Source organism: Pezoporus occidentalis, unplaced genomic scaffold (assembly GCF_034315485.1).
Source record: "Pezoporus occidentalis ecotype Australia unplaced genomic scaffold, CSIRO_AGI_Poc_V1 ctg14, whole genome shotgun sequence".
Lineage (NCBI taxonomy): Eukaryota > Metazoa > Chordata > Aves > Psittaciformes > Psittacidae > Pezoporus > Pezoporus occidentalis.
In genome coordinates, this window is record NW_026913209.1 from 5,668,121 (window position 1) to 5,694,016 (window position 25,896).

The 25,896-nt window shown below is 41.2% G+C and overlaps 1 protein-coding gene across 1 annotated transcript in view; it reads left to right on the forward strand.

The window, feature by feature from the left end:
• Positions 1 to 25,896, forward strand: part of CPED1 (cadherin like and PC-esterase domain containing 1) — a 160,011-nt gene that overhangs the window by 36,457 nt on the left and 97,658 nt on the right. The window contains exons 5-7 of the mRNA XM_062609662.1: positions 1,763 to 1,838; positions 15,342 to 15,465; positions 16,899 to 17,067. Coding sequence (XP_062465646.1) covers positions 1,763 to 1,838; positions 15,342 to 15,465; positions 16,899 to 17,067 — 369 coding nt within the window. The remainder of the gene's footprint in view (positions 1 to 1,762; positions 1,839 to 15,341; positions 15,466 to 16,898; positions 17,068 to 25,896) is intronic.

A 25,896-nucleotide genomic window follows, 5' to 3' on the forward strand; every position in this document is an offset into this window, starting at 1 on the left:
TTTTTCAAGCTTTTTGTCTACTGAGGAATAGTTGTTAGATACCAACATTTCATTCTTCTTTATATCACACCCAGTGATCACAAACAACTTCTCATTCGGACATAGTATGTTACTTTGATTGTAAATGTTTCAGTGTAATACTGAAAATTGTTACAACGGAGCATCAAGTTTTTCTTTTCTTTGGCTTGAACCTTTTTTGTTGTTGGCCACTCTCAAGTAGCATGTCAGACAGAAAAAGCTTCTACAGAAGTCATGGGAAATTTAAGCAATTTACCCCGCTGGAAAAGAGAATTTAGAAATGGGAAGAAACAGCTAGCAAATGCATGAAATATTTCAGAATAATGGCATAGGCAGAAGATAAAGCTAAATTAATTTAGGCTTCGCATCCTGTATCACTACTGAGTTTCAGCTAATGTAATTGCTCCTTTCTAAACATCATTTAGGCATTTCTCCAAATAATGACAGTGCTTCTAAGATTGATAATGTGTGAGCTGGACCACTGCCCTCCTCCAGGGCCTTCATGGCAGTTCCTTGCTCTGCCCTGCAATCTGCTTATTCACAGTCCAAAGCATCAGTGCCAATATTTCTCGCTATTTTCAGGATTGGTTTGTTGGTTTGTTTTGTTTTTGTTTTTTTATTTTTTACTTGAGCATGTTGTGGGCACAGTTTAGGTTACTTAGACATGCAGATGTCTAATTAAGTACCTGACTTGTTCGTAAAAAATATGAGATTTGAACTGAGGTCTTTGTTTGAAAAAATGTGACCAGACTATGGGTACAGTTTGGCTTATATTTCACATGCATACACAGATAATGGCAAGACCCAAAAGTATAAACTCTGTCTTGAGGGACTGAAGAGATAGAACTGCTTTTATAAGGTATCATCTAGTTCATGTATGAAGCTCATAAGGATATAAAAAAACACCTGTGTCCGCAGCAGACCTAGAATCATATACACTGGGGTTCCCTGGGACAGGATGTCTTATCTAAGTGCATCCAAAGGGAAATTTTCATCATGGTTCCAGTTTGCTAGGAATGTACATGCGTTAGGTTCACATCCCAGATCATAAAACAACCCAGGCTTCTGCACACTGCTTCTTGCTCATTATACCTATAATAGCACATCTGAGCCTCTAATACTGTGCACTACAATAATCCTTACAGCACTCTCAAACGTCCAGAAGTTTCACACATGGATAACTGAGGCACAAGGTGATCAAAGGAATTATCCAAGTTCTCTCAGAAGTGTGCAGCACAGCAGGGACTTAATCCAGATGGCCCATATCACTGAATAACTTTAAATATTGGGCTTACTTGCTGCTGGTATGTCCATACCACAGTGCAACACAGTCCTTTGTTTCAGAGCCTGGATGTGGTTTAGCTGTGTTAGCTTACCACTATTTCCAAGCACAGCAATTCAAGTGGCATAGGCTATTTCCCTGCAGGGAGAGACAGTGATTGATAACTGGCAGAGAACAGAGAAGCTGCAGAAACTGAAAAGGGGCCAGGAAGGGGTGAAAACTCAGCAGCCAGGAGGAGAGCCATACGTCTAAAATTGTGTTTTATTATAGCCATGGAGGAAGAGCCCATCCTTGACTGCATTATCCTGTGTTGCATGGATGGCACTGTAATTCCCTTTTCACACTGACAGAAGTTTTGCGCATGAGGTGTCTCTGATAAATTAAATGCAAACCCATTGAAGGCTCTAGGCAAAAGAACACTTTTCTGAAAGGGATCATCAAAGCTTTTCTTTGTACTTATAGGTAAACCTGCTTCCAGAAATCCAGCATTTCCTTTGCAGAAAAGAGGGATTATGCCAGATAACAAAAGCCTTTTCAGGTAACCTTATTTCTTCAAATTTGCATATCTGATGATGCTCTTTTAATAGTTGTCACAGAAGTATCTGAAATAAAATTGTCAGGTTTACAATTCTTTTTATTTTTAGGCATAGGGAACTAAACGCATAGGGGGAAAAATGAAACAAGAATGATAATACATTTCAGATACCACTTAAATACAGATTACTGTTACTCAGTATTTTTTTTCAGGTGAAGGTATTGCATTATTTGGCTATTGCATACTGCAGAAATAATTTGGCTATAAATGTGTTATTTTTGGACTGTTTTGTGTTACTGTAGCATGTTGATGTTTACACTTCAAAGACCCAGGTTCAGTGTAACATATTTATTCAGCTTTACAAAAATGTTGTGGCATGGAGAAAGAGTAGGAGTCAGAGTTTGGTTCCAATCCAGACACAATTTACTGATAAAAAGCCTTTTTGTATTAAAATCATTAACTAGAAAAGTTTAAAGGTTATGGGCGAGTTGCCAGAGAATTCTAATTTACTGTGGGTGAAATTCAGCTTTGAATAGAAACTGGAAAAAAACGTTGTGCATCATATTTGGTCTATTTAAACTACAGAGGGACAAGTTATGACCTCAGTTATACTACTAAATATCCAGCATCAATGCTATTTTGGATTTATGATCTAACTTCACTACATAAATATTGCTGATAAGAAATTTAATCCTTTTTCTTTCTTAATCCAGTAACAATGAAGCCCACACCATTAGTATTTAGCCTTGTTTGCAGACAAATATACAAGATAGATCTGTCTTATCCTCCTTTCACCTTTTATATATAATTTATATTTAGCACTTAAGGAAAGGATTAATTACACCTCATTTAATCATTTAGAAGTTAAGTATCTTCTGCAGCAGTGTTCTAGTCTTCCCCTTAAATCAGTAGAGAGGGGCACCTACAAGCACTACTTCATTTTGTCCTAAATTATGTGTTTATAACAGGTGTGTTGAGTTACCCCTGCAGGTACTTACTACCCACTTACCTCTCAGCACTGACTGTAAATGGAATCTATGCAAGTAGCTTAGATTAAATATTTGACATTAGGATGCTTGACTAAAGTCGGCTTAGGTGGTTCCTATCCTAAGCATACTATAGTTTCCCTTTTAACTTTTGTACAGTTTCATTTAAAGGTTGATCAATACTTAAAACCTATGTGAAATGTTTCCCTTAACTGTATCTTAAGGGTCAGTTTAAATGAGCATTTCCATTTTCCAAGTGCAGTACATTGTCAAAACCTATCATAAGGAACATGCAGTATAACAAACATCTATCCAGGTCACAGAGTCACAGGATCAACAGAATGGTTTGGGTTGGAAAGGACCTTAAAGATCATTTAGTTCCAACTCCCTCCCATGGAACAACCTTCCAATAGATCAGGTTGCTCAAAGTCCTTTATCATGAAGTCATATTACACCAGGTAAGTGATATATTTTGTTTTGGCTGAGTTTTAAGTATGTAGTTAGTGATGCCTAGTGTGTTGGTTTCCTTGCACTGGAAAGTGGATTAGAAAGTATTCTGGTATAATGCCAGTTTAAGAAAAAAGGCTGAACAGGTTTCTGAAACTTTAAAGGGCTTCAGTAATTGGTACATCCTACTCAAGTTGTAACAGGCTGCCTCTAAAAAACATTGGTTTGCCCCTCCTAATCTAATTTACTATGAATGAAATTCACCCACAGAAGCTGAAATTAGAATCAGAAGGGTAAATCATTTGAGTTCACGTTACGAGGACAAAAAGTTAAAGCAAGTTTCTAGAGCCAAGGTTTCAGACACTTTGCTCTCCTTTTGTTCATCTTATAAAAGCCAGCTTTTTCCACTTCTTTCTTTTGCTTGCACCCTCTGACAAACCTTTCCTTCCAACAACAGCAAAACTGACAATTGTTAGGATTTTTTGATCCTCCATTTCAAAATTATTCATGAACATTTTTCATCAGTATTTCCTTCACAGAGGAGTTTGTTTCCTTTCAAACTGATCATTTACTTTCACTCTGGTGTGTTTGATTCAACGGTGCTTCTCTGCAATTCCTGTTGAAGTGAATCAGTTGTTTTGTTATTACTGTGTTTGTCATTTCGTCAGACCCCTGAGCAATTTCCTGTAAAAGTGAAAACACAAAGTTGCTGCTTTAAGAATTATGTGATCTCATTAAAGACACACCAAGTCACAGAAAGAAGTATCAGGCAGCAAGGCTGAGAGGATGGGATTACTGGATTTAGTGTGGGTATGACAATATTGGTATTGATAAGAGGTGGGTAAGGGTAAAGGATATTAAAAAAAAACCAAAAAGTTATCATGATTCCTGTTGTGGAATTCTTAAGCTGCTAGGTTTTGTATTTAAGAGAGTGTGCCCCTTCCCATACCCCTTTTGTATCAATATAGGAAAGAAAATGAGGTGTAGAAAATATCAGGTCAGTGCTTGTTTCTTTGCTTTGTCTTTTTAATGGAAAATCTTTCTGTCAGTCTGAACATTCATGTTGGTGTTACCTGTATTGGGGGGCTGGGAAATTATGCATATACCAGTGATGACTGCTTTTTAGGAGACAGGAGAGAAGCTGGAAAGAGAAAAAAGTTAGGAAAATAGGACTGGAAGAAGAGTTTAGAGCAGCAAAAAAGTGAAAAATGTGTGATGTGTGTGAATAAACTGGATTGAGTAAGAGGAGTTGCCAGAAGATGGCACATGTGGAAGTGGGTTTGTGAGGAATACTAATGGTAATGGATCTTAAATTTCAACATGGAAGACACTGGTAAGTGCTTACTGCTCAGTCTTAGAAGTTGGGTTTCACACCTGCTTTTGCAGGGCAGGTGGCCCAGTTTTTATTCAGGTGTATGATATCTGCTCGCTATATGGGATTTGAGCCATGAGGAGGTTCTGGTATGACTATTGAAAGACTAAGGCAGGCTCCTGGCATTTATTGCTCAGTTCAGCAAAGGCTGCAGCTGTTGCAGTGACATGTAAATGAAATCCTGCAAACAACCCAGACATAGAAAGCTCTCTGAGACTGAAGAATGACTGTCAAAGGGATTTCAGGTGTTCATACTTGGTATGCCACCGCAGGTGAGGTGAGAACTGGGCTTGCCTGACTCCTAGGACTACTCTCAGCTGAGAGATGGAGAGGATTTAGGTCCATAATGTGATCAGAAATACCCAGTATCACTTTAGGGCACAGGAAAGGCATCCTGGTGTATGCAAAACAAATACTGCCTATGACAGGTTTTGTCTGGGAAAGTAGTGGAAATGCTTATAGCATTGCTTCCTTGATTTTCTTGTTGCGTGGGCAATCCAGATTAGTCTGTCTTTCCACATAAGTGTTTGTCTTGTTTCACCACTTCCAGGGCCCAGCCTGTGCCATGCATAGCTGTTTACCATACGGATCACCAATTTTTTTTTAAAGTAATACTTCTGTTGTACACCTTCCTTTTGTGTTTCTTTTTATTAGTCACTAGTCCAAAGACTTTAAGAGTGTCTACCAGCCTTGCATGCTCCCTGCAGGGCTGGCAAACATCACTAATCACACAGAAGGTCTTGGATAGGCATGACCCTAATAAATCTAGGTGGAAGAACCAAGATAGTCCACCTGTGGCTGTGCTCTCACTATGTGATATGTTTACTGTCTGGTACTAGCCCTGTGCCGGCTTTTCTCTCCCCAGCCTAACAATTCTGCTCTGCCTGTTCCCAGCATCCTTGCTTACTCTGCAGTCAGTGGGAAGGGTGATGAAGCAAAGGGAGGAAGCAAGGTCCAATGGAGCTACCTATGTAAGAAAGAAATTATAGTTTAAATTTATTTTCTGTTGCAATAACTCAACATCTCTGTGACAGGAATGTAGTTCTTTATAGAGGGATGCATTTCTTTTGCCATCTGGCTGTTACAAATGTCTGTGCACCACTGTGATCAGTTCTGGGCCTATTACCTTTCTAAGTTACTAACAGCCTCAAGAATGGCCAATAAAATCAGCATCTGATTCTTTTGAGTTATTTTGATTATATACTATGTGGAGATTGACCTTTATTTTACCACAAGGTGAGATATTGGCTAGGACAAAGCCATACTTCTGTAATAACAACAAATATGAGGAGTCTTAAAAGAATTATAGCAGATTAAATTAATTACTTGGCCTATACTAGTCTATATTCTACCCTGTTACTAGTACAGAATTATAGCTGTGGCTCTAATCATGTAACAGCCAACATTTTCACTGAGTTGCTTTATCTAGAGCTCCATAACTTATCTGTAAATTTAAGTTCTAGTATGAACCTCTGTCTTTTGACTGTGAGGATGCTTTAGGAATGAAGAAGGAAACACTATATTTAATAAATACTTTTCCCATGTACCTGCTAAAATAGAAAAGCAAAAAAACATGCTAAGTGATTAATCTAAACTGAAGCTGTATTTGCTAATGTTTTTAAAGGGGAAAATAAACAACACATACATTTTAAAATTACATGCTGTCATTTTGTCTTTTTAACTCTGAAACTACACAGGTGTTTTTTAGCATGATTTCACCCCACAGTATAAATTCCTTTCCCTCTAGATCCACTTTACTGTAATGTTTTAGCTTTTTTTAATACTAAATATATTTTAAATAGTTTAAATTTCCAGAAATGACTAACAATTTGAAATTTCTCCATTCTAAATATGCAGAGTGGGTTGCTTTGAGATTAACTGTACTACAGAGGGAGGGGCTGCTGCATTTTTTGAATATGAAAACCTTTTAAGGACAGCTAGATCGATAGTCAGTAGTGGGTGGTGTATTAAACCTGCAGCAATGTGCATGTTGCAAATGCAACTTATAACACATTAAAACCATCACAGGAATGTTAAGTATCAAGCAAGTACTCATATTCCTGTGAAGTCAATGGAAATTTTTCAAGGACTTCACTGGGGGCCGGGATTGCCCTTGTCTTCCTAGCTTCCTTCAAATACACAGCATCTGCTTTGCGTTTCACAGCCACCCCTTTCTAAATGCATGGGCTATAAAACTGAGTGTTAAAGGTTCTCTCTCTTTCTTTAGCAACCTCAAGGCATAATGTGAAAGCCAGAGGAGAGTACTAGTCTTTGTTTCAGAGTCTTTTCTTCCAATAGGTCAAAGGATTACAGGAAGCAATTAATGGAATAGGTCTGCTTTCTGTGACAAGCCTCAAGGCATGTATGGCAATAGTTCATCTGAAATTATCCATCCTCCAAAATCAACACTGAAAAATGAAAACCATGCACTTTTAATGCAGCTGACAGAAGGTGGCTATAAATGACTGAGCAAAAGGTACTGGATAGTATGCTTTATTTTGATCAAAATTCCATAGGCCTGGAGATGCCTAAGAGTCTATGAAAGATTTTTAAGCATCTCCTGATGTAAAGCAATCTTTGCAGCTGCTTAACACACCTTTCCAACCTACAAATGCTGGAAAATTGCCCAGTTGTAAATACTAGAAAAGGACCAGGTTGTAGCAATGCAGCTTGCCAGGTCTGTATCAGAAATCAGCTCTTTGTGCTCCAGCAGCCCACACTGATCAGGCAGATGGATGGTCTCAGCACAGGGTGCAATATGAAGTTCCTCAAACTTGCTGAGATGGCTTGTCAGAGAGCAAACTTGTAAGGCTGACACAGAGGACCTGTTTCAGTCCTTCTTGAACACTGTGCTGCAGAAACTGCTAAGAAATGACATGAAGTGATTATTATTCTCCTTCTTTCCTCTGTGGGAGAATTCAAGCTACTGCTAGAGAAAGACTACCACTATGAGAACCCAGGAAGAGGTTCAGATGGCTTCTGTGCAGATGAAAAGTCTCCTGTTTTTCAGGAGATTAATGTGCTGATTTCAGGGTTAATATACTTTCATGTTCTAAAGTAATGTTTTTCCCACTAAAAAGACAAGCAATTTAATGAAGACTGCAAGAACAAGTGTGCTAAGCTTACACTGTCCTATATAAAAGTAATGAACAATGTGCTGGGCTCAGAACAAAGCACAGCACCTTAGTTGCGTTTGATCCTGTCTCAAGCTTTGGGCTTCATTAAGTAACCAGGAGCTCCCAAGGTAATTCAATCACTCTTGAAACATTCTAACAGATCTGACAGTTGATGGGCAGTCTAGAAGCAAAATGACCTTTTTCTGATAGACAATAGTTTTAACTGTTTCTTGCTCCATGTTTGAAGTCCATAAAATATAGCCTATTTGATCTTGAACAAAGTAAAATAAAATTAACAAATAAAATGTTATCATAACCCTCCTTGTAACATCAAAGGATACTATAAAGGGAAGAATAAAGAAGAGGACGCATTCTCATTCATATTCTGTTTCCTTTTCTTTCAGTTGAGTGTTACTAACTTAGTTTAACCAGTAGGGTCTTCTGCTGAATTCTTTACCTTTGCAATCACCAGATGTTCATGTTAACATAAGTGTTCCATTTACCAGCAGTCCACATGGCTGCAGCAGTGTCAACACTGACCTGGCTCTCCTCCAGGAAGTCTTAATTTGCCCAAATGTACTTCTAGTTGTTGGTAAGCCTTTTGCTCAGCCACATGTTGTAACTCTTAAATCAGCTATTCTTTATTGTGTATGTGTTTAGTCTCATGTTACACTTCAGAACTCTGAGCCAAAGTCAAGTAAATAACTTGGGAGCTGGAGATGGGGGGAGAGGGAGCAAGAAGTCATAGCTGTGTAAAATACTTGAAAGGCCTCATTAGATGCCAGTGTAGCTGCTGCATTAGATATCAGTTTTCACTGTCAACTGATTGTTTGACTCTGTGGTACTTTGAGAGATCGCAGTTGACAGAACAATATCTACCACCAGTTCATGTGACAAAGACGTGCTTATTTTGTTTTTTGAACTAGAGGTGTTGACTTGCTTTGGTGGACCTTATACCTCCTTTTTTACACATGGCCCCCAGATGTTCCTATGTCTAAGATCTGTGTTTTACCCATTGCTGTGGTTAGAGGGCTAATGTGTGAATTCAGCTGAGAGCTTGTAGCGGCTTCCTTACCCATCAAAATGGTGTCATAGAGAACACCCTATGCAGAGGGAAAGTGGTGGTGTTTGTCGGTGTTTTCAATGGTATCATTTCAGATGTCAGCATAAGAAACCTTCAAGCCAGAATTCTGAGGAAGTGAACTTTTCTTCTTTTTTTTACCTTAAGTGAAAGCAGGTATCCAGCTTTAGGTCTTTTGCTTTACTCTGGATTACCTCAAGTGACTGCAGCAGAAGGTACTTGTGGCAAAGCCTGTAGCTTGTCCTCATAAAAAAAACAGCATTTCAATTACTGCACAGCCACTTTGAAAGAAAAATATTCTTTTCTAATTTATGTCTTCTTTCTCTTTTGATCTTTAGAGTCTGCAACAAAAATTACTGATGTTAGGATTTGGATTTTTGAAAGAGAGGATGTAATCTGGACGTGCCAGTGGGATGCTGGGACTCTTTCTAACTTGATTTCCCAAGCTGCCTGACACATATCAACTGCTGAGCCTGCCTCACCTCTTCTGTTATAAAATGCTGATGTTATTTGTGTACTTCAAAAGGCTGGTTAATTAACAACAGCTTGTAGAGTGATTTCAAGATGGAAATACATGGCAATTACTGCAAACAGTGAAGGCAGTGCAGGCCTGTTTTTATTGATGATAACGTTGATTAACAAATTTACAGCTCTGTCGTGGTTTAAACCCGGTCAGGTAACTCGTTCGCTCACTTCCCCCCCTTTTCTTGCCCTCCCCCTGCTCTCGGAGGGACGGAGAGGAGAATCAAAAAGAATGCAACTCCCACGGGTTGAGATAAGAACAGTTTAGTAACTAAGGTATAACACAAATCACTACTGCTACCACCAATGATAATAATGATAAAGGAAATAACAAGGGAAGAGAATACATCATCTCACCACCAGCCGACCGATAACTCGCCCCCCCAGCCCAACCAAGCTCTGACCGATACCTCCTCCAACCCTGCAGACTCCCAGCCCTTCCGGCTAACTCCCAGTTACATCCTGGGCATGACGTGCTGTGGTATGGAATACCTCTTTGGTCAGTTTGGGTCAGGTGTCCTGTCTCTGCTTCCTCCTGGCTTCCCCTCCTCCCTGGCAGAGCATGAGGCTCACAAAGTCCTTGGCCAAACCAAAACATCGCTTGTTATCAGCTCCGTTCCCGAGCTGAAAGTCAAAACATTGCACTGCACCAGCTACCAAGAAGGGGAAAAATGACTGCTACTGCTGAACCCAGGACATTATCCACCCCTTATTCCATACCATTCACGTCATGCTCAGATCCCACATTTTCAATATACCATCACTCTTATCTCAGTGCACTCTTATCTTAGTGCATGGACCAGTCCCTATAAAGCTGCTGAGTCCATCTGGTCCATGATGTCAGGCTCCATCTCTTGTAACAGCCTTCCAGAGCAGGAGAGACTGTGTGCAGTGTTCACACTCGTGAATAACCTGGGCAATAGTGTCCATTGCTAAGTCCACCCCTCGATCATGAGTCCATATCTATGTTGCATCTTTGCTCTGATGGCCTGAAGTGCCATGGGCCCACCAGGCTTAAAATAATTCACTGTCCCCTTAAGCAGTTTCTGCAGCTTGTTGCTGGGGACTCCATACAGCTGCCTTCCATCTCCGACGCTTCCAAAGCACTGGAGGGGCCCAGTGGACTAGATACTTGCCCATACTGTCCCACACACCCTGCCACTCATGACTGTCCAGCCTTGGAGAAAACCTCTTGGTCCCCCCATATCGTCGTCTAACCCCAGACAAGACCCAAACCTGACTCTGCTTAACTTTTGAGATCAGACAAAATGGTTGTGGGTAGAACACAGCCTGTGTGTGTGCCAACATGCTGATCCCCATCACGATCAGCAGGCAGGTCCCAAGGACACCCAAAGGCCATTCAAAACCTTCAGAACTCTCACACGATGCTGCTGTACTGGTCACTGGGGCTGGTGTAGCTGCTGTGCTTGTCACTGGGGCTGGTGCAGCTGCTGTGCTTGCCGGCTCTCCCACCGCCAGCTTCTCTTTTCCTGAGTCCAGCTCTTCCTCCTCTGCCTTGCTGGGAAATGCTGCGTGGTCTCCTGCATCCTCCTGGGGCTCGGCGGGCGGCTTCCGGGGAATGCTCTCGGCCGTCGCGGGGCTGGGCTCTGCCGCGGGGCTCGGCTCCTCCGCCGCCTTCTCCCGCTGCTCGGCAGCCCCTTCCTTCTGTTCCTCGACCGCCCCGACCTCCTCCACCTGCAGCCGTCCCCTCGCGGCCTCCGGCCCCGCTCCCGCCGCCGCTTGGTCCCCGGGGCCGCTCTCCCGGGCCGGTTCGGCTGCCGCCGGCTCCCGGGGCCGCTCCCCCTCGGCTCCCCGCAGCCTCACGAAGATGGAGAGCAGGGTGAGGGCCAGGGCGGTGAAGAGCAGCCGGACGGCCAGGTACAAGTCCACGGCCACGTCCGTCCCGCCCTGCTGCTGGAGCCCACCCGTGTTACAAGCCATTGCCATAAAGCACAGTGAGACAAGAACCTTAGCCCAAGCCCCATACTTGATAAACACTATCACAGCAAATACCGGCTCTACGTAAGTTACAACGGTCTGAAGCTGTGAGATCAAGCGAAACAACTCTGAGACCCAATAAATCGTCATTGTGATGAGTGACTATTAATCCGGTCAGATCTGTCGTTATCTCAACCCTTCGTGCCCCACGTTGGGCGCCAAAAAGAACTGTCGTGGTTTAAACCCGGTCAGGTAACTCGTTCGCTCACTTCCCCCCCTTTTCTTGCCCTCCCCCTGCTCTCGGAGGGACGGAGAGGAGAATCAAAAAGAATGCAACTCCCACGGGTTGAGATAAGAACAGTTTAGTAACTAAGGTATAACACAAATCACTACTGCTACCACCAATGATAATAATGATAAAGGAAATAACAAGGGAAGAGAATACATCATCTCACCACCAGCCGACCGATAACTCGCCCCCCCAGCCCAACCAAGCTCTGACCGATACCTCCTCCAACCCTGCAGACTCCCAGCCCTTCCGGCTAACTCCCAGTTACATCCTGGGCATGACGTGCTGTGGTATGGAATACCTCTTTGGTCAGTTTGGGTCAGGTGTCCTGTCTCTGCTTCCTCCTGGCTTCCCCTCCTCCCTGGCAGAGCATGAGGCTCACAAAGTCCTTGGCCAAACCAAAACATCGCTTGTTATCAGCTCCGTTCCCGAGCTGAAAGTCAAAACATTGCACTGCACCAGCTACCAAGAAGGGGAAAAATGACTGCTACTGCTGAACCCAGGACAAGCTCTAATAACACTGTTACTGCTTTTGAGTACAAGAGCAGGTGAAAAGTTGCCATGAGAACTGATTCAGCTGAGTGTGCTGCAGCTCAGCACTACTAACTTCTCTATTATAATGATAATTGCATTCATTGATTACTGGGTGTAGATTTACCAAAGTGAAGGACTGGCACTCCCTGTTAACTCTGTCTGATGCTGTACATGCTGTGTGTCATTTCAAGGGAGCAAGCACCTCATGACAGTCTCGCTCACCCTCCACCTCCTTCCAGCCACCTTGCAATTCGCTCTCTCCAAGGTGGATGCTAACGCCAAATCAACAGAGCCATGTAAGGCACCATGCAAACATGATGCTCTATATAGCATGAGGAATAATTTACCAGCATCACCCCAATTTTAATTCTTCATGCTAATCACCAACACACTGAATTTGTTTAACCTTCTCGTCTTTAAGAGATCGCAGGTTCCCTTTTTTTCTTTAATATTGAGGCATTTTACAGTGACTTAGGCCAGTACTGAGGATCTTCTACCGAGTAGTTTCTGAATTTTATTACACTTCTGTTTTCATCTGCCCCTACCCATTTTTTTTTAATTTGTTATATCCAGCTCCAGTAAATGGTCCACTTGGTAGTGACAAATGAATTAATGTCTAAGTAATCTTTCCTATTTCTCTAGAACAGCTAAACCTCTCATTTAAGAGGGATAAATATAGGTACAAATCGCACCTCATTATTTTCAAATTCTGTCTTGTGACTTAATGCCATATTGGTTACTTGTTGCCTTAGCAACACCATTAAAACGATATTTTAAAAAGGAAAAGACAGTCTATTTTCTCTTAAGTAATGAGCTGAACAGCCCTTCTCTGCTGCCCTGTTCTTATTTTCAGTGAAACATTTGCTTTCTTTGAAATAAGAAAATTATGTTTTGCACATTTCCCTTTTCTCGACAAAGCAACTGCTGAAGAATGTGCACCTTTGATGTAATTTGGCTTTCAGATGATCAGCTGAGAAGAACTGTCATTCTTTTCCTTTGCATGGTTCTGTTAATGTCATCATGTAGGTGTGGCCTGATGTAAAAGGTGCATATGTTACAGGGAGCGTGGTCTGGAAGCACAGTTCTACCTCCTCTCAGTTGTGTGCTGTGTGGTACAACCTGCCTCTCTCTCTCGTCTGCCCTCATAAGCAGCATTGGCAGGGCATAACTTGGAGTGCTTTCCTGGGCTTCACTGCGTTTTATGTGACTTTGCTCCTACTCATGGTCAACAGATCAATATCTTGTGACTGAAGATCTAAGCCATGAAATTTGAAATCCAGAGTCTTGCAGTGCTGGGCTTTTCCCAGGATGTGCTGGGCACTGCAGGATATGTTACAGTACCAAGATACAGGGGAGCAGGGCTTGGCTCCATAACATCATAGAGAGCTGAGCACTGTGTCTTGCCTTTTTACCAATGTGAGGATAAATCAGAAAAAGAGCTCTGAAGTCACCTTTGCACTGTGGAAGGCCTTTATGCGTTTAATAATTCCCTTTTTTTCTGAACACGAAAGCTGTGTGATTAAAATTTACACTCTGGAAATTATTTGCAGCTGCAACTAACTAACTTAGTTTTCTGGCACAGTCGGTATAAAAACACCCTTTCAGAGAACAGTTCAGTATTTCTCTTAGTGCTCCAAGAACTGGTCTCTCTCTCCATTGCCTAAACACAAAGCCTACGAATACTATTTTGCTAATATCAGCACTTCAGTTAGGAAACTGAAATGATGCTGTGGGATCATTGCAGATTGGTGTGGTGAAATGCTGTTGTCTCTTTGCAGAGTGAAAATTGCCATAGTGGAAGGCTGTTGTGTGTCTTCATAAAGCAGATACGGGGAAAAAAGCACTTGATTTATCAGATCTGCTCCCTGTGCATATTCAGAAGGAAGTCTGTTAAATAAAAGACTTAATGGGACTTTTACTGGTTTATTCCTGGGATCACTGCACAGCCAAGTAGGCAGAAAGTAGCCTGTTCTGTCTCTGTACTAGCCACAAACAGCTAGTCACTTAAAGTCCAGATTGGCTATAATGCATAACTCAACACAAAGATGCCAGTGAGAGTATAATCTGAACATGAGGTGTTATATTAATGAGTGCCTGGTCTTTATTAGTAAAGCATTTAATCCTGCTAAACGGTGCATGTAAGGCAGAGGACCAGATTAATTTTAGATCCCAGTTGAGCTTGGAAGGCTGAACTGAGCTGGTCTGATGAACAGCTGATAAACATGGACAATCACAATGTCGTTTTAACAGGATCAGTATGAAAATGAATAGTTATTTTCCTTGAATGGCTGCTCACATCTTATCATCAACAATACAACTTCAGTTTTATTTTTTGTTTTATGTACCACAGTCTAGAGTGCACGCTTTGAAAGAGAAGCTATACGAATAAATTCGTAACATTAGCGCGATGCAGTATGTCATTAAAAAGATAAGTAACAAGGTTTGGGAATAATGTGAACAGCTTGACTCTTCCCTGACTATTACTTAAGAACTTGAAATGTGAGGTGTGTTAGAGTTAATGAAAACCATGCTACCTGAAATAATGACATAAGGGCTCTTTTTATCAGCACAGTAAAAGCAGAAAATACATACCACCCATTGCCTGATCTCACATCACAATATTTTGATTGCTATTAATAGTAACATGCCTCAGTAATCTTGAGGAATCTGGTACTTCATTCCTGCTCCCACTGCATTTGGTGGCAGAACTAAACCTTCCATAGATTTCAGCAGGTACAAAATGCAGCCTTTAAACAGTGAACTTGGAAACAAGGATGTGGTTATTTACTGAGCTGTCTGTGTGATCACAGTGGTAAAGCCCCTTGGTCCTTAGTCAAATTTCTTATCCCCATTATTGTAATTAGACCTACTTGAGAAACAAAGTTTTGGTATTTATATTCAGAAATTAAGAATTTCTGTGTGGAAGAAGGGGGAAGGGAACAGTTTTTGTATGCAGCACTCATGCACTCACATATAACGTGGGAGTTTCAGCTAAGCCTCTGGGCTAGCAGCTGGAAGGGTGTACTTGGTAGGTGTAAAGCTCTCTTCTAGCAGATCTAAAGGGATTATATTCTCAACATTTCTTACATTACAGTTTTGGCTGATGCTGGTACCTCCTCTCTACCTATTGTGTTCACACATTTTATCCTTCACAGTAGGAGTTGACTGCTGCTTTCAATGCTCTGCTGACTTTCTTTCTCATCTCCTCCATGCTTTTTCAGACCTGCAGCTCCCAGTTGTCACCCCAGAGTGTTTCGGCCAGCCTGGGATGTCATGGGCCAGCACCGCAAGCAACGTGTCCCAGGGGAGCAAAAGCACTGACAAGATACATGGTTCTCATCCAAGGTACTAATAGAAGCAGAGCAGGGGGGCACAGCTATAAGCTAATGATACCCCACCTGCAGAAACCATGAGTGCTGTGTCCTGCAGTTGTCTGGGAGTCAGGGACGCAGAATGTAGCAATAGAGGAGACCACAGCAGGCGGATGTATTGCATAGCCTATACTTGCATAATGTTTGTTTCTGTACTAGCCAAGCTTGCACGTTTTGTGTGTTAACAGCTAAGTGTGAAGGGCATTGAAACAGGCTAGGCAGATAAATACAGACTCAGAGACACCCCTGAATGTTTAGGTCTCATGGTGGCTGAGCTGTTTCCCGCTCCCATTCTTGCCTTGCCCCCATGACAGACATACAAATGTAGTCCTTTGCACAGAGACCCTTTCAATGAAGTACCAAGATGTTACTGGTTGGAGAACTGGCTGTCCATGTGCGGTTTCCTATGTTACAGTATCTCTCAAATTTTATGCTCTGAGAACCTACCATTCTGCCGAGGGGAGAGAAAGGTCTCTTTAAGATGATTATTATTAAACTTCCTTAACAGAAGATTACACAGAAATGGGAAAGGAGACCTGTCTTTTACCAGGAATCAGTCTCAGAGATCCATAATTTCTATAGTCATCTCCTCATTGCATTTGCTTTGCGTAGACTAATACTTGAAGATTTTAACAGTCAGAATAATAACCACATTTGTGAATAGGCCTAAATATAGCTCAGATTTCCTCCAGTAACAAGCATAGCTGATTCCTTTTGTGTGGACTATGGGAGCTTGTAGACCAGTATCTGGAGAGCCACGTCGCTTCCAAGACACAGTTAGCTTTCACAATTGTTTTATGATTAGCTGATTTATTATGGGGTTATTCCTTGGTGTCATAGTCTTTCATAATATTTGGAATCATAGTTTGTGGCTTTCATTAGGGAAAACATGTAGTACTGCATATTTCTGTCTCTTTATTACATTGAAGATAGTGCTAACAATAGTGCAATCTTTCTGTAGTTTTCTTTCTTTTTCTTTTTTCTTTTTTTTTCTGAATTTGCTGTAAATCAGTTTTAAACCTGTTTTAAATGCACTTCTGTTGTTTAAGCTGCTTGGATTTCTTTAATGTTTTTACCTTCACTCTGAATGTCCCAGGTTGTCTTGCAACAATTCCAATACGCCCGCAATGCATTTATCCCTATATACTCTCAAATGTAACTCCCTCCTAACATAGTTATTTTCTATGTATGGAAAATAGGATTTAAAAATACTAAAAGCAATACAAAGACTTGATGTAATGATTTGTTTCAGCCTGCTTGGTTTTATCTGCTGTATTGCTTAACTTGGAGGAAAAAAGGTTAATTTCCTATTTCTGATAATTTCACTATTTCATCGAATTCTTATAGTTCATTTTCCTCATTTGCAAAAGCACTTCATTAATGCTGTGCATTTTTATTACTTTCCAGGAATCATGTGTCAGGTTCACCCTACCACAAGGACATCCTTAAAGCTCAAGACCTTTCTGTCATCATCAAAGCATATGTGCTTGTGACATCTTTAACACCTCTGAGAGCATTCATTCATTCAACCACCACTGTCTGGCATCCACCCAAGAAGAAGCATTTTTCTGTAAAGGTAAAACATTTCATTTCCCATTTTTTCCAACTTTCAGGCAAATTACTGAGACAGAAAACCAGATAATACCTTTATTTTCTTTTACTCCCTCTTTATTTGCAGTCCACAGCTGATAGTGAATATTCTACTTGTATGCAGCTTTCATTTCTCAGAGTGAGCAGGGTTTGCTTCATGAAGAGCTGGGAAGGGCAGGGAAGAGTTTCCTGGGCAGTGGGGGCATGGTATTTGCTTGCCTCAGACCCCATTTTTATTGGTGACATTTGACAGCAGTTGCAAGGCTGGAGTTTTCTCTAAAGCACAGCAGTGGGGGTCCTGTCATGCAGTAACATTTTTTTCCCGGATATTGACAGTGTTGTAAAAAAGGAAAGTAAATATTTTAAGTAGTTTGTTTGGATTTTCTTTTTTAGGTGTAGTAAAACAGAATGAAGGAGGGTCAGGGTACTTCTAAATAAGGGGAAGGAAGTATTCAATGGAGAGGGTAGGCCTCCTGTGGTCTCAGTTTTATGAAGAAGGATGTTTCACATGGATTAACTCTGGACATCTTCACGTGCCTGGAGAGACACCCTCTCTCTCCACATCTAGTTTGCTCAGCAGTTCTATGGATTTCCAAGCATGCCTTCCCATTCCTTTGGTCCTTTAGCAAGAACTGTGCTTGCAACACAGCAATTCTTGAAGGAGCTATGGTTATGCAGCTGCTCCTTTCCTTTTGAAGGAATAAGGTCACAAAGTGGCAGTGATTTCTTGATGTTGCATAGATCAGCTCCTTCAGCAGCCACCTGAGGATGGGTGCACCTTGCCTGTGTAGCCCTCTTTGGGGTAGGAGCAGGTCTAGGCTTTGGATCAGTGTGAGTGTTGAGGTGTCACAGTCAGGACTCTCGATGGTGCCAGCCATTTGGTATGTTCTACAATTTTAGCTCTCTCAAAGTTAAGTGCCTAGTGTAAGCTCATTATCTAATTCTAGTTATTGGAGAAGAAGACATTCCTAGTGAGCAAATCATCCCACCCCATTTAGACACTAATTTTGGAATGAAATGAGTTTCCTGCTAAGAGTGACTGCTTCCTTTTGTGGGTTATGACATTCTTAGAGAACATACCAAATTCTAGATTGCCAAAATGAGGTGAGATGAACTTACTTCTTTTTCTTCCCCCCCTCAGAATCTATGGAAGCCCATGGAGATAGTCATTTATTTTCTTAAGATTAATGGTCACTCACTTTCAAAACTTGGAGTTCAGTTTTGTTTTATGTTTATTAAAATGGCACAATGTCCAGCAGCTTCACCATTGCTGCTGAAGAAGGGACTACTTTAAAGGCTAGTAGTCATTAGTAACTGTGATATGACTCTGTGAAATAATCCCCACTGAGTGAAGTCTGCTGAATGGGGCACCAGCCACCATTTATAGAGCACTTTGGCAGCTGAAGCAGCAATAAAAGTGATAGATAGAAAGAGCAGCACATCTGCAGGAGTTCCAATCTGGTTACTGCTGCTGTGGTGTTATATATTCCACAGCTTTACGCAGACTTGTCAAAATGGCAAGAAATAAACAAAAAGTAGGCACCACAGAAAGCACATTTGGAGTGATGTATAGATTGAAATGAAGATTAACAAAATGATGGAAAGTGGGGTGCATAAGGCTGTCTCTCAGCATGAACAGTGTGCCCTGTAAAGAACATGGGAGGAGTCAGGGAATCTTCTGGAGAAGTGGGACACTGAGAATTCATGGAGTGGCCAGGAAGCACTACTGGGAAAATCATAAAGAAGCCTCTGTGCTTGGTGCAGAGGCATCAGGCAGACCATCAGTCAGCAAACAGTACTTGAAAGAAGGCTTGATTTCAACCACTGATGTCCTTTGGGATGAGATTACATCAAGTTTCTCATCAACTTCATGTAGCTGTCACTTGTTGCCAGTGGCATTTACAGTGCCAGCAGGGTGATCTCCTCTCCCACAGTAGCCAGTGGAGATACGTACTTTTGTACCAGCTGAGGAACCTGGTCCTAAAAAACTCAAACTACTAAGAGCTTTCAGTTTCTGCCAGCAATATTGTGCAGGAAGGAAAACTGTTTGTTATGTTGTCAAGCTCCAACCTGTCAATAGTCAGTAAAGACAGAAAGTGTCTCTAAAGACCTGTTCTTCCACTGACTGACAGAATACCCATTGATGTCACTGGGGACTGAACACGCCTATAAAGGAGACTTTGGTCTGGAAAGATTTGCTAGTGTTCAACATGTTTTTCCCCAAAAGCAGCTGACTGTATTCTTCTTTTTAAATGAACATATGAGAATAATTTTAATCTGCTGCATTGCAATCATGGATGTGCTGCTTTCAGTAATATTGCACAATAATTTGGGACCTCCTCAGTGTATATAGGTTTCTAGTCAGCAAATTTTCTTACCGGTATAATTAAACTATAAGAAACTCATCCCCAGTTGTGGTTAACTTGGTTATAACATGACTATCACAAACTTATTATATTAAGTTTAAGTTTAATTTGATCCCATATATACAACAATCCTTTAGAGTTGCTAGAAATAACCAGAATGTGGTATATATGAAAGAGAAACTTTTAAGAAGACTGGAGATGGGGTACCAGATGATTTCAAATTATTAAGAGAAGCTGTGTAAAGAAAAAACAGGAGTTTAATGAATTAAATAACATTGCCTTCTCCGCTGCTTCCCTGTTAGTAAATTATTGTAAATGGTTTTTACAACTCGTATTTACTTGTCCTAATCATAGTGGCAAGGCTTCAGAATGACGCCTTCAATAAGCATTGGCCAAATGGCAGTTCAGGAAGAGTTCAAGTGTGTTTTGCTCACCAGCTGCCAGGTTTTCTCTGGATTATACATATTTTAGTATCTCAGTTCAGAAAGCAAAAAAAAAGGAATATTCTGAGCTGGCATGAGGATTTTGTGTGTAGTCAAGGGGTAGCAAAAATGCATCTCTAGATTTATGCCCTGGATGAAAAGATGCAAGAGGTACAGGGGAGAGAATGGCTTTCTGCCACATGAATGTTTTGAAGTGAGACTTGCGTAATAGCCTTATTTCCTTGAGGAAATTTGGAAACCCTTTATTTAGACCATCTGTGCTTTGAGAAATTAATAATGAAATGGAAGCTTTCTATTTTGCATAAGGTACCATTAAAGGGTGGGTCTCTGTCAACATATGCAATAATTCCATTTGTATTAATCGGCATTATGCATGTCTATTGAGCAGAAGACTGACCCTGCAATAATTTTCTGTTTTATAGAAGCTGGTGTGCAAAACAGTCATTTATGGTTAAGTATCTCAAGGTTTAACGCACTGTGAAGTGTTCCTTTTGCCCTGCTATTAACCTTTCACAACCTGGTCCCAGTTCTTAATGAAGAGACGCACTTTTGTCACCTCGGAAGGTTCTGTGCTGTTGGCCACTACCCACAGCCCCTGCTCTGTTTCACTGTCCCCTTACTCATCCAAAATAGTCAGGTACCTCCTGGATTTGAATTCTTTGACTGCTGCTCTTGCACGATCCTCGATATGCTCAGCTGAAACTGTGCTTTTAAGTGATTTTCCAGCTGTGCAGTGAAGTAAACTTAATTTATTAAAGCAGTTTGCTGTTAAGCTTGCTGTGATATAAGTCACTATAACTACCGCTGAAATTCTCTCACTGTGTATTAAGCATTTGGAAACTTGAGTAAAGAGAAATATATTTTTTTACTTAACATATATGCAAATAAAACGGACCCTCACCTATCCAGGCAATACGTCTTTTACTATGTTGTGCAGTTCTGGCTGAGAGCCGAACACTGTGACAATTCAGTTGCAGTATTGCCCTCAAGTGGCCAGTTTTGATACTACTTCAAGTAATAGCCACGGACATCAGGATGCAAACGTAGGGTCATAGAATCAGCTAGGTTGAAAAAGACATGCCGATAAAGAGCAAAATGCTTAGAAACAGCAGAAAGGCTCAGGATTTTTTCCCTTTATTTTCTCTTTGAATTGCATATGCTTGCCCTGCTACTTAGCAGGAGCAAATAAAGAAAATTGGCATCAACTCTTAATCCATTAAATTACAAGGTTATTTAGGAATAAAATTAAATTTGTTCTTTAAATTCTGTAAGAACTTAGCATACACATTTCACTTTTGTTGCAAGTAGCAAGAATCGATACTACAATGCTCGTCTCCTGAGCATAACGAAAATACTATCTCTGCTTTCTGCCTTTACAGTGTCTAGAGCTCTATCATTTCTCGTTTCACTGACATAAGAACAAAAGTCTGTCTGGACTGGGGGAGATCAAAGACATGCTTAGTCTAGCATTCTGTTTCTGGCAAAAGCTGGGCAAGAAAGCATCATGAATCTGTGTAACAGGACAAGCATAAAGTGTGAGTCCCTAGGCAGACTAGAGATATTTCTGGTAACCCACAAGGTTAGGAAGACAAAACTGGAAGTAGAATATATATATTTATGTTTAATAAGCTACAGTGGACTTTTATGCCATGCAATTCTTTAGTAGAATTTTTAACCCATTAATGCTTTTGTTATTCCCAATATCTTGCAGCCATGAGATGCCACAGATCATGTGTTGCTCAAGAAAGAATATTTGTTTTAAAATTTGACCTGATTACTTAATTTCATATCCTTAAATCTTTTCTTAAGAGAAAATAATGAATAATCCTTACTTCTTGACCTTTCCCATGTCCATGCCAATCTGTCATGCAGTGCCTAAATCAAGGTGAAATTCTTCCTAGCATTCTTTTCTGGTCTTGTCACTACGAACATCCGAGTTTAGATAGTAAGAGCTCTAGGCTGATTATTTTTTATAATGTGGATATGTCATAAGGAAGTCTTTACACTATTACTACCTAGGCCCTTAGCTCTCTGCTTTTCTCCTGGTCCATATATCCTCTTGCTCTGGCTGTACAATCCAGCCAGCTCTGTAAACACACCCATCTGTGGATCCCAGCTTTCTCAGACCCACCTCCCATTATCCTGATTCTTCTCATCTTTCCCTTTTTGCTTTCTAGCTTCCCTTAATGAAGCTAATACACTTTTGCTTCTCACAGAGAGCTGGGAAGTGCTGTTAGTAAATCACCTTTACTTTCCCACTAAGTCAATTCTGGGTTGGGAAACCATTCTTCAGCCATAGTCAAAGGACCTAATTTAGTGGTTGCTGAAGCTTATTAGGTGGCTTTTTGTCTTTAGGCTTAGTCTTACTAGCAAGGATCTTTAGAGAAAATCTTTCTCAGATGGCCTTTTTTCCTCCATGTAAGTTATAAGTGTTGAGGGATGAAGTTGTATTTTTTTTTGTTCTGAACTATTAAATGACATATCTGTAAAAAATCTTTTGTAAAGGAAAAAAACATACATAAGTGGGAAAATTACTGTGTGAAATAGCTGAATAATACTGTGGTTTGTCCTTTCATCAAGTGCCATGATAGAGCTGCAGAGAAATGGCATATCGTAACAATAAGTCAGGGGTGGAATAAACAATTACCTAAAGCTAACACTATAAACTTGTGATAAATTACTGCACTGTTTTCTCTGTAATGTATTCTAGAGTCATTGTTTTGATTATGGGTATGTTTTTCTCCCATTATATGACTTACAAGTTTTTCTATATGCTGTAATTGGTGGAGAGTTCTGCCTGTGCTAGCAGGCAATACGGGAAATGGCTTCATTGCAAAGTATGCTTTTTCCAACCTTCTATGTGGAATCATTCGGTATTCTTGCAGACATCCTTGTTATTTAGATAACTCTGTATGTAAAGTTAAAGAGATTCTTATTTGTGTGTTAAAGAGTATTTTTGCATCCATGGATCACTATTTATAACCAAAAGTATTTGGACTTCATGAAGAAAATTCATCAAATATAGATCCAGTAAGAAGAATTAATGTACAAAAATGAACTGAGAGTACAGAACCTATATTGAAAGTTAGCACAGATTGATTAAATTGATTCAAGTGAAAACATCCTCAGCTATTTTCAAGGAGAGGCAATTACCTTAGGTCTTTTGAGGCTCTGCTGACCCAGATTAGGAGAGCAACACCTCTGATGCATAGAGGAGAATCTGTAGAGGACATTCTTTGTTCCTTCAAAAAGCGTAATTTCTTTAAAGCAAAGGTTATGCTTTGGCTCCTCAGACATAAACCTTGCTTTCAGATATGATCCTGGTAACTTCATGTTCCATGTAGTTTTGAAGGCTACAACTGGAAACCAGCAAAGTCCTTTGAAAATCTAGTCATACAAATCCTGTAAAGTCTGATGTATCAAAGCCCAAAATGTAAGCCTCAAAATTACACTGAATTACTTGTTAGCCCCAATTGTCTCTTATCTTCTGTCTCCTTGCCCCTTCGGTAAGTTCAGAGCTCACCTACACCTCCAAAGGTGAGATACAGTTGCAGGTAAAATTGATGGATTCACAGTATTTAAGCAAAACCAGCATAGAAGTGGCTAATTAATGATATGCAATTAGCTGGCAATGAGAAATAATGATACACTTACTATCAATTTCAGTAGCAGAACAGGTAAACCACTATACCAGACACTTAAAAAGTGTTAATAAACATTCCACATTTCTAAACATCTTTTATAAATACCCTCTGAAACACCCACCCGCTTACCTACATTTACCCAGACCCTCTCTCACAGGCAGCACAGGTTACAAACATCCCCAACTCTCCTGGATGCAGTTTCCATTCTTGTGTGCACCTCTCCTTGGATAAGCGGGGGTTCCAACTCTGTGTGTGCCATTTCATGTGTACCCACATAGGACCTGTGCCCATCCCTTACACTAGTATTCCCTGCAGTGTAGGCAGAAGCTGTGATACTACTGGGCTGACTTCTGGCAGTGCCTGATCAGGTTTTCACTGCTACTGTTTCCACCCTAAAGTCCCCCCCTGCAAGTTTTCATGCTGCTTTTATATAATTTCTGAAGCTGACTCCTCTCTTGTTTCAAATGTCACTTTATAAATTCCTGGTTACTGTTTAACCTTCCTGATGATCACCTTCCTCTTTGTCATGATAAGATTGGGTCAAACATCCTCCCTGTCATGGTTTAAACCCAGCCAGACAGCTCGTTCGCTCACTTCCCCTCCTTCTTGCCCTCCCCCTACTCCCAGAGGGATGGAGAGGAGAATCTAAAAGAATGCAGCTCCCACGGGTTGAGATAAGAACAGTTTAGTAACTAAGGTATAACACAAATCACTACTGCTACCACCAATAAGAATAATGATAAAGGAAATAACAAGGGAAGAGAATACAACACCTCACCACCAGCCAACCGATAACTCACCCCCCCCCCCCAGCCTGACCAAGCACCGACCAATACCTCCTCCAACCCTGCAGTCCTCCCCTTCCGGGTAACTCTCAGTTACATCCTGGGCATGACGTGCTGTGGTATGGAATACCTCTTTGGTCAGTTTGGGTCAGGTGTCCTGGCTTTGCTTCCTCCCGGCCTCCTCTTCTCCCTGACAGAGCATGAAGCTCACAAAGTCCTTGGCCAAACCAAAACATCAGTGTTATCAGCTCTGTTCCCAGGCCGAAAGTCAAAACACAACGCTGCACCAGCTACCAAGAAGGGGAAAAATGACTGCTACTGCTGAACCCAGGACGCTCCCAGGCACACAGGTTTTGTTGTCCATGGGCAGGCTGTGTGAACACTCCTGCGGCATATTTCCTACCTGTCATCAGTGTCTCATTTAGATTCCCTGTACAACCACTGGAGGAACAGAGTAGTTTTAAATTGCAATTAATGTCACCCTTTTGAGGTGTCTGGCTTAGGATGGCATAAATCATGCTCTTCAAGTGTCTGTGTTCTGCACAGAGGTATATAAAGAACCTAGACATTTAGCTCTCTGTCGTGGTTTAAGCCCAGGCCGTAAATCAGAACCATGCAGCCCTCTTGCTCACTCCCCTCCTTTCTTCCCTTGCCCCCGCTCCCGGAGGGACGGGAAGGAGAAGGGAAAGAATGTAACTCCCACGGGTTGAGGTAAGAACAGCCCAGTAACTAAGGTATAACACAAACCACTGCTGCTACCACCAATAATAATGCTAAGGGAAATAACAACAGAAGGGAATACAATACCACCTGTCGATACCCAGCCCGACCAAGCAGGGAACCAGCCCTTCTGGGTAACTCCCAGTTACATCCTGGGCATGAAGTGCTGTGGTATGGAATACCTCTTTGGCTAGTTTGGGTCAGGTGTCCTGTCTCTGCTTCCTCACGGCTTCCCTTCCTCCCTGGCAGACCATGAGACTCAGAAAGTCCTTGGTCAGAGCAAACATTACTGAGCAGTAACTAAAAACATTGGTGTTATCAGCGCTGTTCCCAGGCTGAAAGTCAAAAACACAGCGCTGCACCAGCTACTAAGAAGGAGAAAAATGACTGCTACAGCTGAACCCAGGGCATTCTCATATACGTATAAGCAATGTAGTCTTATGTGGTGGGATTCCTCCATGGATTTTGACACCTGGGTGAATTGTCTTCATGTGAGTTGTGCCTGCAACAGTGAACAGAAAGCTAATCAATGCAGTCAGTGAAGGTAGTTTTTTTTTAAAGTGCCTTTCCTAACGTTAGTTGAAGAAAATATTTCTTGTCTCATCAGGAGGCAAGAATATGCTAGGACTGAGATAGAAGGTAATCTCAGAAAGATCCCTACAGTTTGGTTTTATACTCTTTCTCAGGGCAATCCCCAGTTTGCTGCTCCAGCATCTCTCCTAAGAAATTCATTTGCAGAAAAATTGCCAGAGGAAAATTCTCTCAAGGGAGTTACTACAGTCACTACAGCATTCAGCCCTGCAGGTGCCATGCTCTTCCACTCTTCTTGAGTCTTCATGACTCTGTGCATGAAGCTT